Below are 19,702 nucleotides of genomic sequence, written 5' to 3' on the forward strand. Positions count from 1 at the left end.
AGAAACAGAAGTTGTCATAAGTATAACTCTTGACAAATGACTGGAAATATTAGTGACATTTAAGTAAAATTAACATCGTCTAGATGGTTATACATTGAGAGAGAGAGAGAGAGAGAGAGAGAGAGAGAGAGAGAGAGAGAGAGAGAGAGAGAGAGAGAGAGAGAGAGAGAGAGAGAGAGAGAGAGAAAAGAGTTTTAGAGACAGAGAGAGATTATTATACATAACTCTCGTAACGAGTATAATTCTCCCTTTGAGTTTTAGAGAGAGAGATTATTATACAGAACTCTCGTAATGATAACAATTCTGCCTTGAATTTAGAGAGAGAGAGAGAGAGAGAGAGAGAGAGAGAGAGAGAGAGAGAAACTCCGCATCTTCTGCGAGAACTACCTTTCACTCCTTAGTGGCAACACCTGAGCTGCAACACCTTAGGAGCAACACTAGAGGTGCAACACCTCAGGAGCAACACCTAATGTGCAACACCTTAGCTGCAACAACGTAGGTGCAACAGCTTATCAGCAACACCTGAGGTGCGACACTTAAGGAGCAACACCTTAGTTGCAACACCTAAGGTGCAACACCATAGCTGCAACAACGTAGGCGCAACAACTCATCAGCAACACCTTAGGGCGACACTTAAGGAGCAACACCTTAGTTGCAACACCTAAGGTGCAACACCTAAGCTGCAACAACTTATCAGCAACACCTAAGGAGCAACAAATTAGTTGCAACACCTACGGTACAACACCTTTGCTGCAGAAACTTAGGAGCAACACCTTAGCTGCAAAACCTTTTGTTGCAACACCTTTGCTGCAATATCTTAGGTGACACACCTTAGGTGCAACACCTTAGCTGCAACCAAGTATTGATTACGCATACCTACAACCAGTCCTGCTCGGGACTTAACGCAATTAGATAAACTTATTGCGCCAATCTCTCTTTGAAAAGACTATTCAGTGTTGTGAATACGCTCATTTTATATGAAAAGTTCAGTGCTTTTGTTAATGCGTTCATTAAAAAAAAATATTCAGTGTTGTTGTGAATACGCTCATTTTATATAAAAAAATTCAGTGCTTTTGTGAATACGCCTCATTAAAGAAAATATTCAATGTTTTTGTGGATAGGCTCATTTCATAAAAACTACTTTCAATACGTAGGTTCTTTTCAAATATAATTCCGCACATTTTTCGCACTAATCATTTATTATTGGCAATACAAACGTCATCTCTCTCTCTCTCTATATATATATATATATATATATATATATATATATATATATATATATATATATATATATATATATATATATATATATATAATATATATATATTCGAGGTGTCTGTCATCCTAACTCTAATTTCAGAGCTAGAACCTACCATACTACACACACACACGCTATGTATATATATATATATATATATATATATATATATATATATATATATATATATATATATATATATATATATATATATATATATATATATATATATATATATATATATATATACAGCATTATAGTATGACATGAGCATTTGACCTAACTCTGACTGCAGTATCAGTAACGAAAATTCATGACATTTTAATTAACAGTGAAATATATACAATTTTTACATCTGTCAAGTTTATCTTCGTTGTTTAAACGAAAATTTCTTGAGTACTGTTGACAAATCTCTTTATGTGATCCAAAGAAATCACGAACAAATGTAGTGATGTGAAATGACGTCATACGTTCAGTGAAGTTTTGATAGTACCTATTATTATTATTATTATTATATTATTATTATTATTATTATATTGAGAAGATGAACCCTATTCATATGGAACAATCCAATGACTTGGGATTCTAAAGCTTCCAAAGAATATAGTGTTCATTTGAAAGAAGCAGCAAAAGAAAATAGTCAATACAAAAAGAAGATTTCACTTAATAGGAAAGAAAACGATTAAAAACTGCGCCGAAATTTCTTCGGTGCAATCGAGTTGTCTGCACAGCCGCTACAGCGTATAATCAAAGCCACCGAAAGTAGATCTATCTTTCGGTGGTCTCGGTATAATGCTGCATGGGACGCCGCCCATGATGAAACTTACTTACAGCCACGGCCCGGTGGTGGCCTTGCCTACATCGTTGCCAGAAGCAAGGTTATGGCTAACTTTAACCTTAAATAAAATAAAAACTACCGAGGCTAGAGGGCTGTAATTTGGTATGTTTGATGCTCGGAGGGTGGATGATCCACATACCAATTTGCAGCCCTCTAGCCTCAGTAGTTTTTAAGATCTGAGGGAGGACAAAAAAAGTGCGGACAGAAAAAAAGTGCGGACGGACAGACAAAGCCGGCACAATAGTTTTCTTTTACAGAGAAGAAAAAAATTTAATTTAACAAATTAATAAACAAATAGATCAAATCTTAAGTCAATTATAAAGAGAAATAAAGATTTAGGTCACAAAGAGAGAGAGAGAGAGAGAGAGAGAATCTTAAGTCAATTATAAAGAGGAATAAAGATTTAGGTCACAAAGAGAGAGAGAGAGAGAGAGAGAGAGAGATCAAATCTTGAGTCAATTATAAAGAGAAATAAAGATTTATGTCACAAAGAGAGAGAGAGAGAGAGAGAGAGAGAGAGAGAGAGAGAGAGAGAGAGAGAGAGAAATAGATCAAATCTTAAGTCAATTATAAAGAGAAATAAAGATTTAGGTCACAGAGAGAGAGAGAGAGAGAGAGAGAGAGAGAGAGAGATCAAATCTTAAGTCAATTATAAAGAGAAATAAAGATTTAGGTCACAAAGAGAGAGAGAGAGAGAGAGAGAGAGAGAGAGAGAGAGAGAGAGAGAGAGAGAGAGAGAAATAGATCAAATCTTAAGTCAATTATAAAGAGAAATAAAGATTTAGGTCACAGAGAGAGAGAGAGAGAGAGAGAGAGAGAGAGAGACCTTACCTTACAGACCTTACAATTCGTTCGGGTTGCCCCAGGTCCCTCAGTGTGAGGCGCCTTTGATGTCTACCAGAGAGTTGCTAACGCATCTTCCGGTATATTTTGCATCTTCCAGTCTTGGATGATCTGGGATGCATCTTAGATATTTGTCGAGCTTATTCTTAAACACATCTACGCTCACTCCTGTTATGTTCCTCAGATGAGCTGGTAGCGCATTGAATAGACGCTGCATTATCGATGCTGGTGCGTGGTGGATTAATGTCCTGTGTGCTTTCCTTAATTTTCCTGGTATAGTTTTGGCACTATTAATCTACCTCTGCTTGCTCTTTTGATAATTTTAGTTCCATGATATTTTCGGTAATTCCTTCTATCTGTTTCCATGCTTGAATTACCATGTATCGTTCTCTTCTCCTTTCAAGACTATATAAATTTAAGAATTGTAGTCTTTCCCAGTAGTCAAGGTCCTTAACTTCTTCTATTCTAGCTGTAAATGACCTTTGTACACTCTCTATTTGTGCAATATCCTTTTGGTAGTGTGGGTACCATATTATATTGCAATATTCAAGTGGACTACGAACGTACGTTTTATAAAGCATAATCATGTGTTCAGCTTTTCTTGTTTTGAAGTGCCGGAACAACATTCCCATTTTTGCTTTGCATTTTGCCAATAGAATTGCTATTTGATCATTGCATAACATATTCCTATTCAACATCACACCAAGGTCTTTAACTGCTTCCTTGTTTGTGATTGTCTCATTATTAGGTCCTTTATATGCATATAGCATTCCCTACTTTATCACCATAGTTCATTGATTCAAATTTATCAGAGTTAAATACCATCCTATTTATCTCTGCCCATTTATATATTTTATTTAGGTCTCTTTGTAGCGAGTTCTATCTTCATCACAAGCAATTTCTCTACTTATTCTTGTGTCATCTGCGAAACTTCTTACTACTGAGTCCTTAACATTACTGTCTATGTCTGCAATCATAATCACAAACAGCAATGCAGCTAACACGTACCCTGTGGTACACCGGATATTACCGTAGCTTCATCCGATTTCTCATCGTTTGCAATCACTATCTGTTTTCTGTTTTGCAAAAATTCTTTTATCCATCTTCCTACTTTGTCAACAATGTTATGTTTTCTAATTTTTCGCTAATATATTATGATCTACCTTGTCAAAAGCTTTTGCAAAGTCTAGGTAAACCACATCTGTATCTTTTTCATTTATCATATTTTTATATATGCTTTCATGGTGGACTAACAGTTGGGTTTGTGTACTTTTTCCAGGTACAAAACCATGTTGTCCTATATTGAACAATCTATTTTTCATTAAATGTTTCATTATATTTTTTTATTACCCTTTCATATACTTTCATAATATGAGATGTCAGACTCACAGGCCTATAATTACTTGCCTCTAGTCTTGAACCACTTTTGAAAGTAGGAGTAATATATGCTAATTTATGCTCATCATAAATCTTGCCTGTATCTATACTTTGTCTTAATAATATTGCTAGCGGCTTTGCGATTGAATGAACCACTTTCTTTAACAATATGACAGGTACTCCATCTGGTCCTGCTGCTGATCCATTTTAATTTCATTAATAGCCTGCACAATATCGGCTTCTGTAATATCTATATCTGATAAGTATTCAGTATTTTCATCTCTTATTTCTGTATCATTATCTTCATTTTCAATTCTAGGTGTAAATTCACTCTTATATCTTTCTGCTAATATGTTACATATTTCCTTTTTTCATTCGTTAATCGCCCTTCAATTCTTAGAGGGCCTATTTCTACTCTTATTTTATTCATCTTTTTGCATATGAATAAAAATTTTGAGGTTTTGCTTGATATTTTGTAGAGTAATTTCTTCTAGGTTCCCTTTTTCATTTTCTTTTGATTGTATAATCTTTTGTTCTGCATTTTCTATCTTACTTTTTAGTTCCATCACTTTCCATGCATTCTTTTCTTTTGCAAGAGCTTTTTCCACTTTCTAATTTTCTGGAACAAGATCCTTCTGTCTCTTGGAATTCGTGACTGATGATTACTTTTTTTTCTTCGGTATATATTTTCCACTATTTCCTCTAATATTTTATATAATATATCGGTATTTACCTGTATATCATCACTTACAAATATATTTTCCCATTCTTTGTTTAATTCTTCATTTATTTTTGACCAATTTATATTCTTACTATAGAAATTGTATTTTCCATATCCTTCCCATTTTTTCGTTTCTTTCTTTTCTCTGTTTTCATATGATCTGGAACGGACTGTTAGTTCTATGACATTATGGTCCGAAATACTCGTGTTATATACTATTATTTCTTTAACATAGTTCACCTCGTTCACAAATACTAGATCTAAAATATTATCCTTTCTTGTTGGTAGGTGATTTATTTGCTGAATGTTATGTTCTAGTAGCATATCTAATAGCTTTTCAAATTGCCTCTTATCTTCTGCACTACTATTGCTCTCTTTTTTATATGTATAAATACAACCACAGTCTCCTATTCGTTCTTTCCATTCTACAAAAGGAAAGTTAAAGTCTCAGTTAGGAGTATAGTCCAATCCTTGTGATTTCTACATATTTCATCCAATTTTTCAATTATTATGTCAAACTCTTTAGTATTAGGGGTCTATATATTACAATGTTCACTAATTTTTTCATATTCAAATTCTACCACTATTAATTCACATTCTGTGTTACTATATTTCTCACAGATTTTTCCTTGATTGGCATCTCTCCCATATATCGCGGTTCCCTTTGATTTCTATTTTTTCTATCTGATCTATAAGTTTGAAACCCTTTATCTGGTCATCATTACCAGTCTCTTGGGAATACCAGGTTTCACTTATATTCAATATTTCTATTTTTTCATTTTGGGTTAGTTCTTCTAAGAACTCTATCTTTCTTTTGAGTTACTCGAAACTAAACCCTGCGCGTTCATCACTATGATGGAGTATTATCTCCATAATCTAATATGGGTAATAATAAGGATTTTCCCATGTCTCTTTCCTGTTCTGATATGTTGATCTTTTTCATTTCCAGAAATTCGTACATTAAAAATCCAACTTTTCCATTATACTTGTTCTTCCAGCTTCATATTTATTCACTTTGTGCATAAACCTGCACTTATCTCCATATCTGCACCATCCCTTAGCATCATAGATACATTGCTTGTTCCTTGTGCTATATCTAGGTGCTGATGGCTCATATCGTGGTGCTGACATTTCATAATGTGTTGTTGGCTTGTTTTTGCCTTCATCACATGATCTTTGTTCTTTTCTTTATTTGTTTCATTTTTACCTTGATTTTTATATGTATTTGATTTTGATTTTGGTTTTTCATGGCTACAGGATGCATGTACCTACATTTCTTATTAAACCTACATCCATTTCCTTCTTTCCATTTTCTATATATTTTTGGATGTAGATCGCTGCATTCCTCTTCATAGCCATCTAGATATGCACATTTGCCATATATCTCATAATTGTGACATATCTTGGGATGTTTGTAATAACAGAGAGAGAGAGAGAGAGAGAGAGAGAGATCAAATCTTAAGTCAATTATAAAGAGAAATAAAGATTTAGGTAGAGAGAAACCTCTTTGGGAGAGAGAGAGAGAGAGAGAGAGAGAGAGATTTAGATCAAATCTTAAGTCAATTATAAAGAGAAATAAAGATTTAGGTCACAGAGAGAAGAGAGAGAGAGAGAGAGAGAGAGAGAGAGAAGAGAGAGAGAGAGAGAGAGAAATAGATCAAATCTTAAGTCAATTATGAAGAGAAATAAAGATTTAGGTCACAAAGAGAGAGAGAAGAGAGAGAGAGAGAGAGAGAGAGAGAGAGAGAGAGAGAGAGAGATCAAATCTTAAGTCAATTACAAAGAGAAATAAAGATTTAGGTCACAAAGAGAGAGAGAGAGAGAGAGAGAGAGAGAGAGAGAGAGAGAGAGAGAGAGAGAGAGAGAGATCAAATCTTAAGTCAATTATAAAGAGGAATAAAGATTTAGGTCACAAACAGAGAGAGAGAGAGAGAGAGAGAGAGAAGAGAGAGAGAGAGAGAGAGAGAGAGATCAAATCTTAAGTCAATTATAAAAGAGGAATAAAGATTTGGGTCACAAAAGAGAGAGAGAGAGAGAGAGAGAGAGAGAGAGAGAGAGAGAGAGAGAGAGAGAGATCAAATCTTAAGTCAATTATAAAGAGGAATAAAGATTTAGGTCACAAAGAGAGAGAGAGAGAGAGAGAGAGAGAGAGAGAGAGAGAGATCAAATCTTAAGTCAATTATAAAGAGGAATAAAGATTTAGGTCACAAAGAGAGAGAGAGAGAGAGAGAGAGAGATCGGTTTATCACTCTAAGAGAGAGAGAGAGAGAGAGAGAGAGAGAGAGAGACGCACCTGTATTGAAATCGTGGATTACTTTGTCAGGTTTCTGGTCTTCCTCAGTCTCGGACGTGGGTGGGGTAGAATCCTGGCGAACGACTGACAGGTGTTCCGAGTAATACAGCTTCAGAAATGGATGAACAAATAAAATATATAAATAAATTAATACATAAATAAATATATAAGTAAATATATACATGAATGAATAAATCTTCTTCCCAGCTTGTTCCCATTTTTATATGGACATAAATAAATAAATAAAATATATAAATAAATGAATAAATAAAATATATAAATAAATGAATAAATAAAATATATAAATAAATGGATACTCAAATAAATGTATAAGTAAATATATACATGAAAAAATATATAAATAAATGAGTAAATAAAATATATAAATAAATGGATAAGTAAATAAGTGTATAAGTAAATATGCATGAATGAATAAATAAAATATATAAATAAATGAATAAGTAAATAAATATATAAGTAAATATATACATGGATGATTAAATAAAGAATAAATAAAGTATATGAATAAAGGAATACATAAATGAATATATAAATACATACACAAGTAAATATATCAATGAATGAATAAATAAAATATATAAATAAATTAATACATTGATAAGTATGTCAGTAAATATATACATGAATGAATAAATAAAATATATAACTAAATGAATATCTAAATAAATACATAAGTAAATATATACATGAATGAATAAATAAAATATATAACTAAATGAATATCTAAATAAATACATAAGTAAATATATACATGAATGAGTAAATAAAGTATATAAATAAATGAATAAATAAAATTTATAAATAAATGAATACGTAAATAAATATTTAAGTAATTATATACATGAATAAAAATAAATAAATAAATAAATAAATAAATAAATAAATGCATGAATAAACGAAATAATAAATACAAAAAAATATAAATAAATGAATGCATAAATATATAAATAAATAAGTAAATACATTAATAAATAAAGAAATAAACAAATAAAGAAAGCAATAAATTAAATAGATAAAATAAATAAATAAATATATAAACAAATAATACATAAAATAAAATAAATAAATAAATGTATAAATACGTAAATAACACAAGAATTAAAATACAGTAAGGAAATAAATAAATATACAAGTAAATAAATAAATTAATACAAAAATTAATAAACAAATACACAAATAAGTAAACAAATAATTGAATACGTCACTAAATAAATAACCAACAAATAAATAAGTAAATAAATAAATACATAAGAAAATAAATACATGAATAAATACATAAATAAACACGTAAGCAAATAAATAATTAAATGGATAAATAAATAATGTAAACAGATAGATAAATTATAAATAAATAAATAAACAAACATAAAAAACGAAATAAACAAATATAAATAAAATAAATAAATAACGTATAAATAAACAAACAAATAAAATAAATACATAAATCAATAAATAAATGAATAAATAAATAAATACATAAATTATAAGTAAACAAATATAAACAAATAAATAAATATAAATAAATAAATAACATAAAAATAAATAAATTAATTAATTAATCAATAAATAGATGGATAACTTATAAATAAATAAACAAATATAAAAAAATAAACATAAAATAAATAAATAAACATAAATATAAATAAATAAATAAATAAATAAAGAACACATAAACAAACAAATAAATAAAATAAATAAATAAACAAATGAATAAATAATAAACAAATAGGCAAATTATAAATATAAATAAATAAATACAAATAGATAAATAATAAAAAGAACATATGACAAATAAATAAAATAAAAAAATAAAAAAATTAATAACTAATTAATATATAAATTATAAATAAACAACAAATATAAATAAATAAATACCATATAAACAAACAAATAAATAAATAAATGAATAAATGAGTATTTACCTGGAATTTATCCAGGAGCTGGTCCTTCTGAAAATTCATGTTGTCGATGAAAGGGTTGGTGACCAACTCTTCCGACAGGAAGAAGTGAGAAGGAATCTTGGGGATTTTTTTCTTCGGGTTAATGCTGACCTTCCCTTCGCAGGAGAGTCCTCGGGGCGTCTACGATATTCCAAGAATATGAGAGAGTATTAGAAATATTAGAGAAATTCGTGGAAATACTGGAAGTAGAGAAATTTATGGAAACATGAGAAATATTAGAATGAAATAATTGAAATACTGGAACATATAGGAAAATTAGAAAAATATTAGGAAAATATTATTAGAAAATATTACAAAATATTACAAAAATATTAGAAAATATTAGAAAATATTAGAAATATGATAAAATATTAGAACTACTGGAAAAAATGAGAAATTAGAAAAACATTTTAAAAATATTGAAAATATTAGAAAAATATTACAAATATTAGAAAAATGTGAAAGCATTGGAAATATTAGAAAATTTTAGAAATGGAAAATATCAGAAATAGAAAAATATTAGAAAATATTCAAAATATCGGGCCAAATAATGGAAAACCGTAGGAATTTTGCTCTCAATTTCTGTCATCGTGAATTTAAAAATTACTCGATACAAAGTCTTGTAAAAAATAGCCTTCAAGACTATTTTAAGTCTTCAAGACTTTATGACGTAATAAGAGTTGAAACTTACATTATAAATTATCTTCATTACTGAATAGGAATTGAAACTTGCATTATAAATTATCTTCATTACTGAATAGGAATTGAAACTTGCATTATAAATTATCTTCATCACTGAATAGGAATTGAAACTTGCATTATAAATTATCTGCATTACTGAATAGGAACTGAAACTTGCATTATAAATTATCTTCATTACTTAATAGGAATTGAAACTTGCATTATAAACTATCTTCATTACTTAATAGGAGTTGCAACTGAATTATAAACTATTTTCATTATTTAAAAGGAATTGAAACTTGCATTAAAAGTTATCTTCAAGGCTTGATAGGGGTTGCAATTGCATTATAAACTATCTTCAATATTTAAAAGGAATTGAAATTTGCATTAAAAATTATCTTCATGACTTAATAGGCGATGCAACTCCACATTCTGTATCTGCTGTGGATTTGATCCCGATGTCTGGATGCAAAAGTCTCTAATCTGATTATCGTCTCTATTTGTTTAAAGGATTTACGCAATGTCGCGAGTGTTAATCCTATTTATCTGGCCGGGAAGGGTGGCGAAGTGGGATGGGGAGGGCCGTCTTGAATAGCGGAAACCAGTGTCTAGATAAACTGCCTTTGATTCAGTTCTACCGAGAACTGAAACAAGATAAAAAAAAAGGAGGTACTTGCTATATTCCAACTTAATTCGTAACTTGGATGAAGAAAAGAATTTTCACCACGATTACAAAAACATTTATTTTCACTTGAAGCGGATTTATTTTGTCTAACCAAGGGAATTTTATGAAGTGAAATCTGAAGTAGACTCAAAACCCACCGAATCACTTACACTGAGACGTCTGATTACTGTTTTGTAGCTACAACTTACTGAATTGAATTGAATACAGAATTTAGGCCAAAGGCCAAGCACTGGGACCTAAGAGGTCATTCAGCGCTGAAACGGAAACTGACAGTAAAAGGTTTGAAAGGCGTAACAGGAGGAAAACCTCAAAGCAGTTGCACGATGATTCAATTGTTCGGAGAGGGTGGAAAGTTAGATGGAAGAAAGAGAATATGAAAGGTGGTGCAGTAAAAGGAAAAGGAATAGCTACAAAGTTAGCATTTGGGATCAGAGATTATATAGAAAACACGACAAGCGCGGCATTACAGACACTCTATAAGTCAGTTAAAGTGTCTAGATCCTGTCAGAGTTATTATTATTATTATTATTATTATTATTATTATTATTATTATTATTATTATTATTATTATTCTTTGAAAGAAGTAACAGAAGATAACAGGAAATACAGAAAGATGAGATCAGTTATTGGAAAAGAAAATAAAGGTAAATGAATGAATTAAGAAATAAACAGTTAAAAATATGAATAAATTATTAGAAAATAAGGGGAGATGGAAGGTGAGTGGCAGAGGAGGACTGAAGAGTGAAAGGCGGAATTACGAGTGCAATCAGAAGCAGAAAGCGTGACTAAAGGATGCTGAGAGTGAAAAATGAGTGACACTTAATTTACTGGATGAAAACTAAATCTGGTACTCCACTTTAGATGACTAAAACGAAAGCAATGTGTGTGCATGTATAATATATATATATATATATATATATATATATATATATATATATACCTGTATATATATATATATATATATATATATATATATATATATATATATATATATATTATATATATATATATATATATATGTATATATATATACTGTATATATATATATATATATGTACATATATATATATATATATATACATACATACATATATATAATATATACAGCATGTATATATCAGCCTTTCCCCAGTTTATTAACAGTTTCGTTAAAAGCAACGTTAAGCACATGATATTCTAAATTAATTTTGGTAAACAACCGTGTGGACAATTTCCTCATTCCTAAGACCTCTACGTGCGTGTGTGTGTGTGTGTGTGTGTGTGTGAGTGTGTTAAATGCGAACGAAATGACTGTGGCACAGAGTCATATGAAAAAATCCACCAAAGAAGAGTAGAAATTCGGGAAGACCGAGTGGTGCGTGATAAATACAGTTATGAAATGGCTTTGCAAGTAACTTGACAGGACCAGAAAGCAGCAAAGTGGCTAAGTAATCGAATAGCACCGGAGACTGACGAAGTTACCGCTGAAATGGAGCGTAGGGGCCTTCATAATTCAATTCAACGAATGACTGGCGCGTGCACAAGACGAGTTGAATCGAAAGACCCCTTTGGAGTTTGGGGAGGGCCATCAACGACAAAATTTTCGTAACGCGGGAAGTGGTTGGACACAGGTCCAGGTGTTGTAGGGTGGGTAAGGATATCCCTCGGCGCTCTCTCTCTCTCTCTCTCTCTCTCTCTCTCTTGGGAAGAAGGTCTTTGGGATACTTTCCCGACTTCGGAAATGTGAGGGATACAGAGAACAGATGTTACAGGATCAGTCAACAGTTACCCTTTCTCTCTCTCTCTCTCTCTCTCTCACACATACAGTATCTATATATGTGTGTGTGTGTGTATACTGTATATAAATAATCATATACACACACACATATATATAGTGCAGGTGTGTGTGTGATGTACAGTGTACACTGCTCTCGTTTTAGTCATCTACAGTGGAGTTTTGTTATCAACTGGAAAAAATATATACCCCAGAGGCTAATGAAGAGTCCAAAAAATCACAGAAGGTGAGAAAGTTAACAGAAAACTATAAAGTATAAACACAGAAACGTGTGCTGTGGTTTGAAATGGAACTGGAATTGGCATATATATTTAGGCCAAATGCCCAGCGCTGGGAGTTTTGAGGTCATTCGGCGCTGAAAAGGAAACTGAGAGTAAAAAAAAGTTTGAAAGGTTTAACAGGAGGAAAAAACCTTTTGCAGTTGCACTATGAAACAAGTCGTTAAGAGAGATGGGAGGAAGGTAAGATGAAAGGAAGAGAATATGAACGGAGGTACAGTTAAAGGAATGGAAGGGGTTGCAGCTGGGGGCCTAAGGGACGCCGCGAAGAAAAGACTCCTGAACGGTAATTTGAACATTTGTCTGTCCTTTGGAGATATATCATTTGTATTACATTTAGATAAAATGACCTTGTTAAATTTATGATAAAATCGAGTCAGATTAGATAATCTTTTAATAAAAATATGTGAACAGGAGTTGAAAAGCCAATTCAATGACTGAATACTAGTTTCACGTCAAGAGTCCGAAGAGAGAATCAAAAAAGGTCATTTGGTAGTTTTGGAATTAGAGAAGAAATAATAATAATAATAATAATAATAATAATAATAATAATAATAATAATAATAATAATAATAATAATAATAATAACACCCTTTACTGCAGCTCAGGGCCATATACAGGGAATATACACAGTAGGGAAAATAAAATACAGACAATTTAGAAACTCGAGATAAAAAGATGAAAATAGCAGCCGGCTATTACCCAAAATATTTGCTAATAACAACAGTATAGTGATAATATTTATAAATAATAAATATCAATAATAATATTGAAATAATAGTAATAATAAAGATAATAATGGTACAAACAGAAGCATACAATTATTTTTCAGCTAGAGACCTTGGGTAGATACAGAATTCAGAATTCATTTCCCCTTCCTGAAAAAGGTGTCATCATTTAGGATATAATCAAGAAGAAGACCGAATGCCTTACCTCGATGTGTGAATGGTGGGCCAGGCCTGGTTTGAACCCAACCACCGTGTAAATAATATGTTCCTCCTCACTCGGGATCATCTCAAACATGACAGGGATCCTGTTGGCGATTTTCTCGTCCGGGAACAAATCCTTTTCCGGCATGTCGAAGGCGTCGCGTTCTGTCCGGAGAAGAAGATAAACAAAACAGGTTACCAGTGAATGTCTGCTCTCTCTCTCTCTCTCTCTCTCTCTCTCTCTCTCTCTCTCTCTCTCTCTCTCTCTCTTTGGAAAAACTTGGTAAAAATTAAATGTGGGATGTGTATTTCTCTCTCTCTCTCTCTCTCTCTCTCTCTCTCTCTCTCTCTCTCTCTGGAAAAAGTTGGTAAAAATTAAATGTGGGATGTATCTCTTTCTCTCTCTCTCTCTCTCTCTCTCTCTCTCTCTCTCTCTCTTCTCTCTCTTTCTCTAGGAAAAGTTGGCAGAATTAAATGTGTGATGTGTAATTCTCTCTCTCTCTCCCTGTAAAATGTTGGCAAAAACTAAATGTGTGATGTGTAAATCTTTCTCTCTCTCTCTCTCTCTCTCTCTCACTTGTAAGAGTTAGCCAAAATGAAACGTGTGATATGTCAACAAAACCATGCTAAGAGAGTTGATAAAATCTCTCTCTCTCTCTCTCTCTCTTGCAAGAATTGGCCAAAATGAAACTTGTGATGTTAACAAGGCCATGGTGAGAGAACCGATAGAATATCTCTCTCTCTCTCTCTCTCTCTCTCTCTCTCTCTCTCTCTCTCTCTCTCTGGACTGGACTACACGTCTGGTTTGAAATACTCACGAGAAAAATACAAGTTGAGTTGTGCTTCCCCGTCAACGCAAGCGTACCATTTCTCACATCTGATTCCACCTACATAATGGTCACCTCCATCGTACCTCTGGAAGATTTAGAAGGACGATCATCTTATTTTGAAGTAATGGGTCACTAAAAATCATTTCTTGTTACATAGTGATGGACGTTAACGGTAAAGACTGATATCCCGCCTTTGCTTTCTTTCAAATATTTACTAACAGTCTGTCTCTACAGACTGGAATCGTTAACCTTTGATCTTTGAAATAATTAATTAATGATAATACATACATATATATATATATTTATATAAATACATATATAATATATTTATATAAATACATATACAGTATATATATATGTATTTGTTTATATATATATATATATATATATATATACACACATATATACTATAGTATATATATATATATATATATATATATATATATATATATATATATATATATTTATATATATATATATATATATATATATATATATATATATATATATATATATATATATATATATATATATATACATATGTAATGCTAAGAGACAATCAAAATACAAAGAATCAGAAGTGTTGAAGAACAAAATGAAAAGAAAAACAAGAAATGACTGAACAATACAACACACAATAAGATTAAATAATTTCTCACTGGCTGACTGACTTTTGGGGAGAAGTAATTCCCATGAATAAAAATGATTATTTTTCAATTTCTAAAAACAACCAACATAAATTTAGTGAGGGAAAGTTGACGCGGGATCAAAAGAGCCGGTCCCTTCCCCCAGGAAAAGATTGGCCAATCCTGTTGATTTGCAAAAGTGGCTGGAAAAGAGAAGGGAGGCTGGAATTCAATTGCCTCTAAAACGATTTGAGATTTCCAGCCCTGACACCTGACAAACAGGGAGTATGAGAATAAATAGCTGACAGACAGATTCGAGTAGGGTGACGGGGAATGGAATAAATAGGGAGGAAAGAAGGCGAATAACAACAAACGAAATCACTCGCAAATAGGATGCGATTGACCGAACTACAAAAATCCATATCATTCACTTCTGGCAAACGCAACTGTAGTCATGATTTGATTAAAGCTTAAGACTATGGAGGTAATCTCTTTCCGGAAAGTGATTATATTTAATCAGTTTTATCTCTTACATCTTTATCTACTTTTAAATTAATATGTTCATTTGTTTTTTTTTATTTTTTAATGAGTGATTTCCTTCTGTATTTTTTATTACCTCTTGTTACCTCTTTCAAATGAACACCGTTTTCTTTCGAAGCTCGAATTTCAAGTCAACGGCCTCTGTGGTGGGGTTTTTCCATATGAATTGGGTTCACCTTCTGAATAATAATAATAATAATAATAATAATAATAATAATAATAATAATAATAATAATAATAATAATAATAATAATAATAATAATAATGAAATCTATTATCCTTATCCTAATAAAAAAGAAAGAAAAAGTTTTCAAGTTACCAATTTGATATTGGCATCCGGACCCCTAATGGGGCAAAATAATAATAATAATAATAATAATAATAATAATAATAATAATAATAATAATAATAATAATAATAATAATAATAATAATAATAATAATTTTATATAATCACTTTCTCGTCATCAGAAATGAAAAATAAGGTACACAGTAATATGTATGCAGTATATTACTATATAGAGGAAGCTTTCGCAACTAGTTGGCCTCTTCAGCCAGAATAGACATAGAAGTAATAATACATTTAGGATAACATCTTTGAAAAATGGAATTAAAAAACAGCTTGTTATTCTTTCAGGTAGCTCCAGAATTGCTCAACAGTCGATGAGCAATTCTCTGGGAACGTCGTGGCACAGTAGAGGCTGGCATATTGGTCATTTGTCTTACCGCTTTGTTGGGTCTCCAAAGGGTTTTTTAACTACCAATTTGTCTTGCTGCTTGTTGGGTCTCCAGAGGGTTTTTTAAACTACCAATTTGTCTTACTGCTTGTTGGGTCTCCAAAGGGTTTTTTAACTACCAATTTGTCTTTCTGCTGGATGGGTCTCCAAAGGTTTTTTAACTACCAATATGTCTTGCTGCTTGTTGGGTCTCCAAAGGGTTTTTTAACTACCAATTTGTCTTGCTGCTTGCTGGGTCTCCAAAGGGTTTTTTAACTACCAATTTGTCTTGCTGCTTGTTGTGTCTCTAAAGGGTTTTTTAACTACCAATTTGTCTTGCTGCTTGTTGGGTCTCCAAAGGGTTTTTTAACTACCAATTTGTCTTGCTGCTTGTTGGGTCTCCAAAGGGTAACTACCAATTTGTCTTGCTACTTGTTGGGTCTCCAAAGGGTTTTTTAACTACCAATTTGTCTTGCTGCTCGTTGGGTCTCCAAAGGGTTTTTTAACTACCAATTTGTCTTGCTGCTTGTTGGGTCTCCAAAGGGTTTTTTAACTACCAATTTGTCTTGCTTGTTGGGTCTCCAAAGGATTTTTTAACTACCAATTTGTCTTGCTGCTTGTTGGGTCTCCAAAGGGTTTTTTAACTACCAATTTGTCTTGCTGCTTGTTGGGTCTCTAAAGGGTTTTTTAACTACCAATTTGTCTTGCTGCTTGTTGGGTCTCCAAAGGGTTTTTTAACTACCAATTTGTCTTGCTACTTGTTGGGTCTCCAAAGGATTTTTAACTACCAATTTGTCTTGCTGCTTGTTGGGTCTCCAAAGGGTTTTTTAACTACCAATTTGTCTTGCTGCTTGTTGGGTCTCCAAAGGGTTTTTAACTACCAATTTGTCTTGCTGCTTGTTGTGTCTTGGGTTTTTAACTACCAATTTGTCTTTGCTTGTTGGGTCTCCAAAGGGTTTTTAACTACCAATTTGTCTTGCTGCTTGTTGGGTCTCCAAAGGGTTTTTTAACTACCAATTTGTCTTGCTGCTTGTTGGTCTCAAAGGGTTTTTAACTACCAATTTGTCTTGCTGCTTGTTGGGTCTCCAAAGGGTTTTTTAACTACCAATTTGTCTTGCTGCTTGTTGGGTCTCCAAAGGGTTTTTTAACTACCAATTTGTCTTGCTGCTTGTTGGGTCTCCAAAGGGTTTTTTAACTACCAATTTGTCTTGCTGCTTGTTGGGTCTCCAAAGGATTTTTTTTAACTACCAATTTCTCTTGCTGCTTGTTGGGTCTCCAAAAGAGTTTTTAACTACCAATTTGTCTTGCTGCTTGTTGGGTCTCCAAAGGGTTTTTAACTACCAATTTGTCTTGCTGCTTGTTGTGTCTCTAAAGGGTTTTTTAACTACCAATTTGTCTTGCTCCTTGTTGTGTCTCTAAAGGATTTTTTAACTACCAATTTGTCTTGCTGCTTGTTGTGTCTCTAAAGGGTTTTTTAACTACCAATTTGTCTTGCTGCTTGTTGTGTCTCTAAAGGGTTTTTAACTACCAATTTGTCTTGCTGCTTGTTGGGTCTCCAAAGGGTTTTTTAAACTACCAATTTGTCTTGCTGCTTGTTGGGTCTCCAAAGGGTTTTTTAACTACCAATATGCCTTGCTGCTTGTTGGGTCTGCAAAGGATTTTTTAACTACCAATTTGTCTTGCTGCTTGTTGGGTCTCCAAAGGGGTCTTGCTGCTTGTTGGGTCTCCAAAGAGTTTTTAACTACCAATTTGTCTTGCTGCTTGTTGGGTCTCCAAAGGGTTTTTTAACTACCAGTTTGTCTTGCTGCTTGTTGGGTCTCCAAAGGATTTTTTAACTACCAATTTGTCTTGCTGCTTGTTGTGTCTCTAAAGGGTTTTTTAACTACCAATTTGTCTTGCTGCTTGTTGGGTCTCCAAAGGGTTTTTAACTACCAATTTGTCTTGCTGCTTGTTGGGTCTCCAAAGGATTTTTTTACCAATTTGTCTTGCTGCTTGTTGTGTCTCTAAAGGGTTTTTAACTACCAATTTGTCTTACTCCTTGTTGTTGTCTAAAGGATTTTTAACTACCAATTTGTCTTGCTGCTTGGTCTCTAAAGGGTTTTTAACTACCAAATTGTCTTTCTGCTTGTTGTGTCTCCAAAGGGTTTTTTAAATACCAATTTGTCTTTCTGCTTGATGGGTCTCCAAAGGGTTTTTTAACTACCAATTTGTCTTGCTGCTTGTTGGGTCTCCAAAGGGTTCTTTAAACAACCAAATTGTCTTTCTGCTTGTTGGGTCTGCAAAGGGTTTTTTAACTACCAATTTGTCTTGCTGCTTGTTGGGTCTCCAAAGGATTTTTTAATTACCAATTTCTCTTGCTGCTTGTTGGGTCTCCAAAGAGTTTTTTAACTACCAATTTGTCTTGCTGCTTGTTGGGTCTCCAAAGGGTTTTTTAACTACCAGTTTGTCTTGCTGCTTGTTGGGTCTCCAAAGGGTTTTTTAACTACCAATTTGTCTTTCTGCTTGTTGGGTCTCCAAAGGGTTTTTTAACTACCAATTTGTCTTTCTGCTTGTTGGGTCTCCAAAGGGTTTTTTAACTACCAATTTGTCTTGCTGCTTGTTGGTTCTCCAAAGGGTTTTTTAAACTACCAATTTGTCTTACTGCTTGTTGGGTCTCCAGAGGGTTTTTTAAACTACCAATTTGTCTTACTGCTTGTTTTGTCTCTAAAGGGTTTTTTAAATACCAATTTGTCTTTCTGCTTGATGGGTCTGCAAAGGGTTTTTTAACTACCAATTTGTCTTGCTGCTTGTTGGGTCTCCAAAGGGTTTTTTAAACAACCAAATTGTCTTTCTGTTTGTTGGGTCTCCAAAGGGTTTTTTAAACTACCAAATTGTCTTTCTGCTTGTTGGGTCTCCAAAGGGGTTTTTAACTACCAATTTGTCTTGCTGCTTGTTGGTTCTCCAAAGGGTTTTTTAAACTACCAATTTGTCTTACTGCTTGTTGGGTCTCCAAAGGGTTTTTTAAACTACCAATTTGTCTTACTGCTTGTTTTGTCTCTAAAGGGTTTTTTAACTACCAATTTGTCTTTCTGCTTGTTGGGTCTGCAAAGGGGTTTTTAACTACCAATTTGTCTTTTTGTTGGGTCTCAAAGGGTTTTTTAAACAACCAAATTGTCTTCCTGTTTGTTCTCAAAGGGTTTTTTAAACTACCAAATTGTCTTACTGCTTGTTGGGTCTCCAAAGGGGTTTTTAACTACCAATTTTTCTTGCTGCTTGTTGGGTCTCCAAAGGGTTTTTTAAACTACCAATTTGTTTTACTGCTTGTTGGGTCTCCAAAGGGCTTTTTAACTACCAAATTGTCTTTCTGCTTGTTG

At 32.6% G+C, this 19,702-nt stretch overlaps 1 protein-coding gene across 1 annotated transcript in view; it reads right to left on the reverse strand.

Annotated features, from left to right (window-relative positions):
- Window positions 1-19,702, reverse strand: part of LOC136841097 (uncharacterized) — an 86,997-nt gene that overhangs the window by 38,071 nt on the left and 29,224 nt on the right. Inside the window, exons 5-8 of the mRNA XM_067108144.1 lie at window positions 14,457-14,553; window positions 13,643-13,803; window positions 9,274-9,432; window positions 7,331-7,439 (exon numbers count right to left, since the gene is read on the reverse strand). Coding sequence (XP_066964245.1) covers window positions 7,331-7,439; window positions 9,274-9,432; window positions 13,643-13,803; window positions 14,457-14,553 — 526 coding nt within the window. The remainder of the gene's footprint in view (window positions 1-7,330; window positions 7,440-9,273; window positions 9,433-13,642; window positions 13,804-14,456; window positions 14,554-19,702) is intronic.

The sequence above is a fragment of the Macrobrachium rosenbergii genome, chromosome 8, assembly GCF_040412425.1.
Source record: "Macrobrachium rosenbergii isolate ZJJX-2024 chromosome 8, ASM4041242v1, whole genome shotgun sequence".
NCBI classification, from domain to species: Eukaryota; Metazoa; Arthropoda; class Malacostraca; order Decapoda; family Palaemonidae; genus Macrobrachium; species Macrobrachium rosenbergii.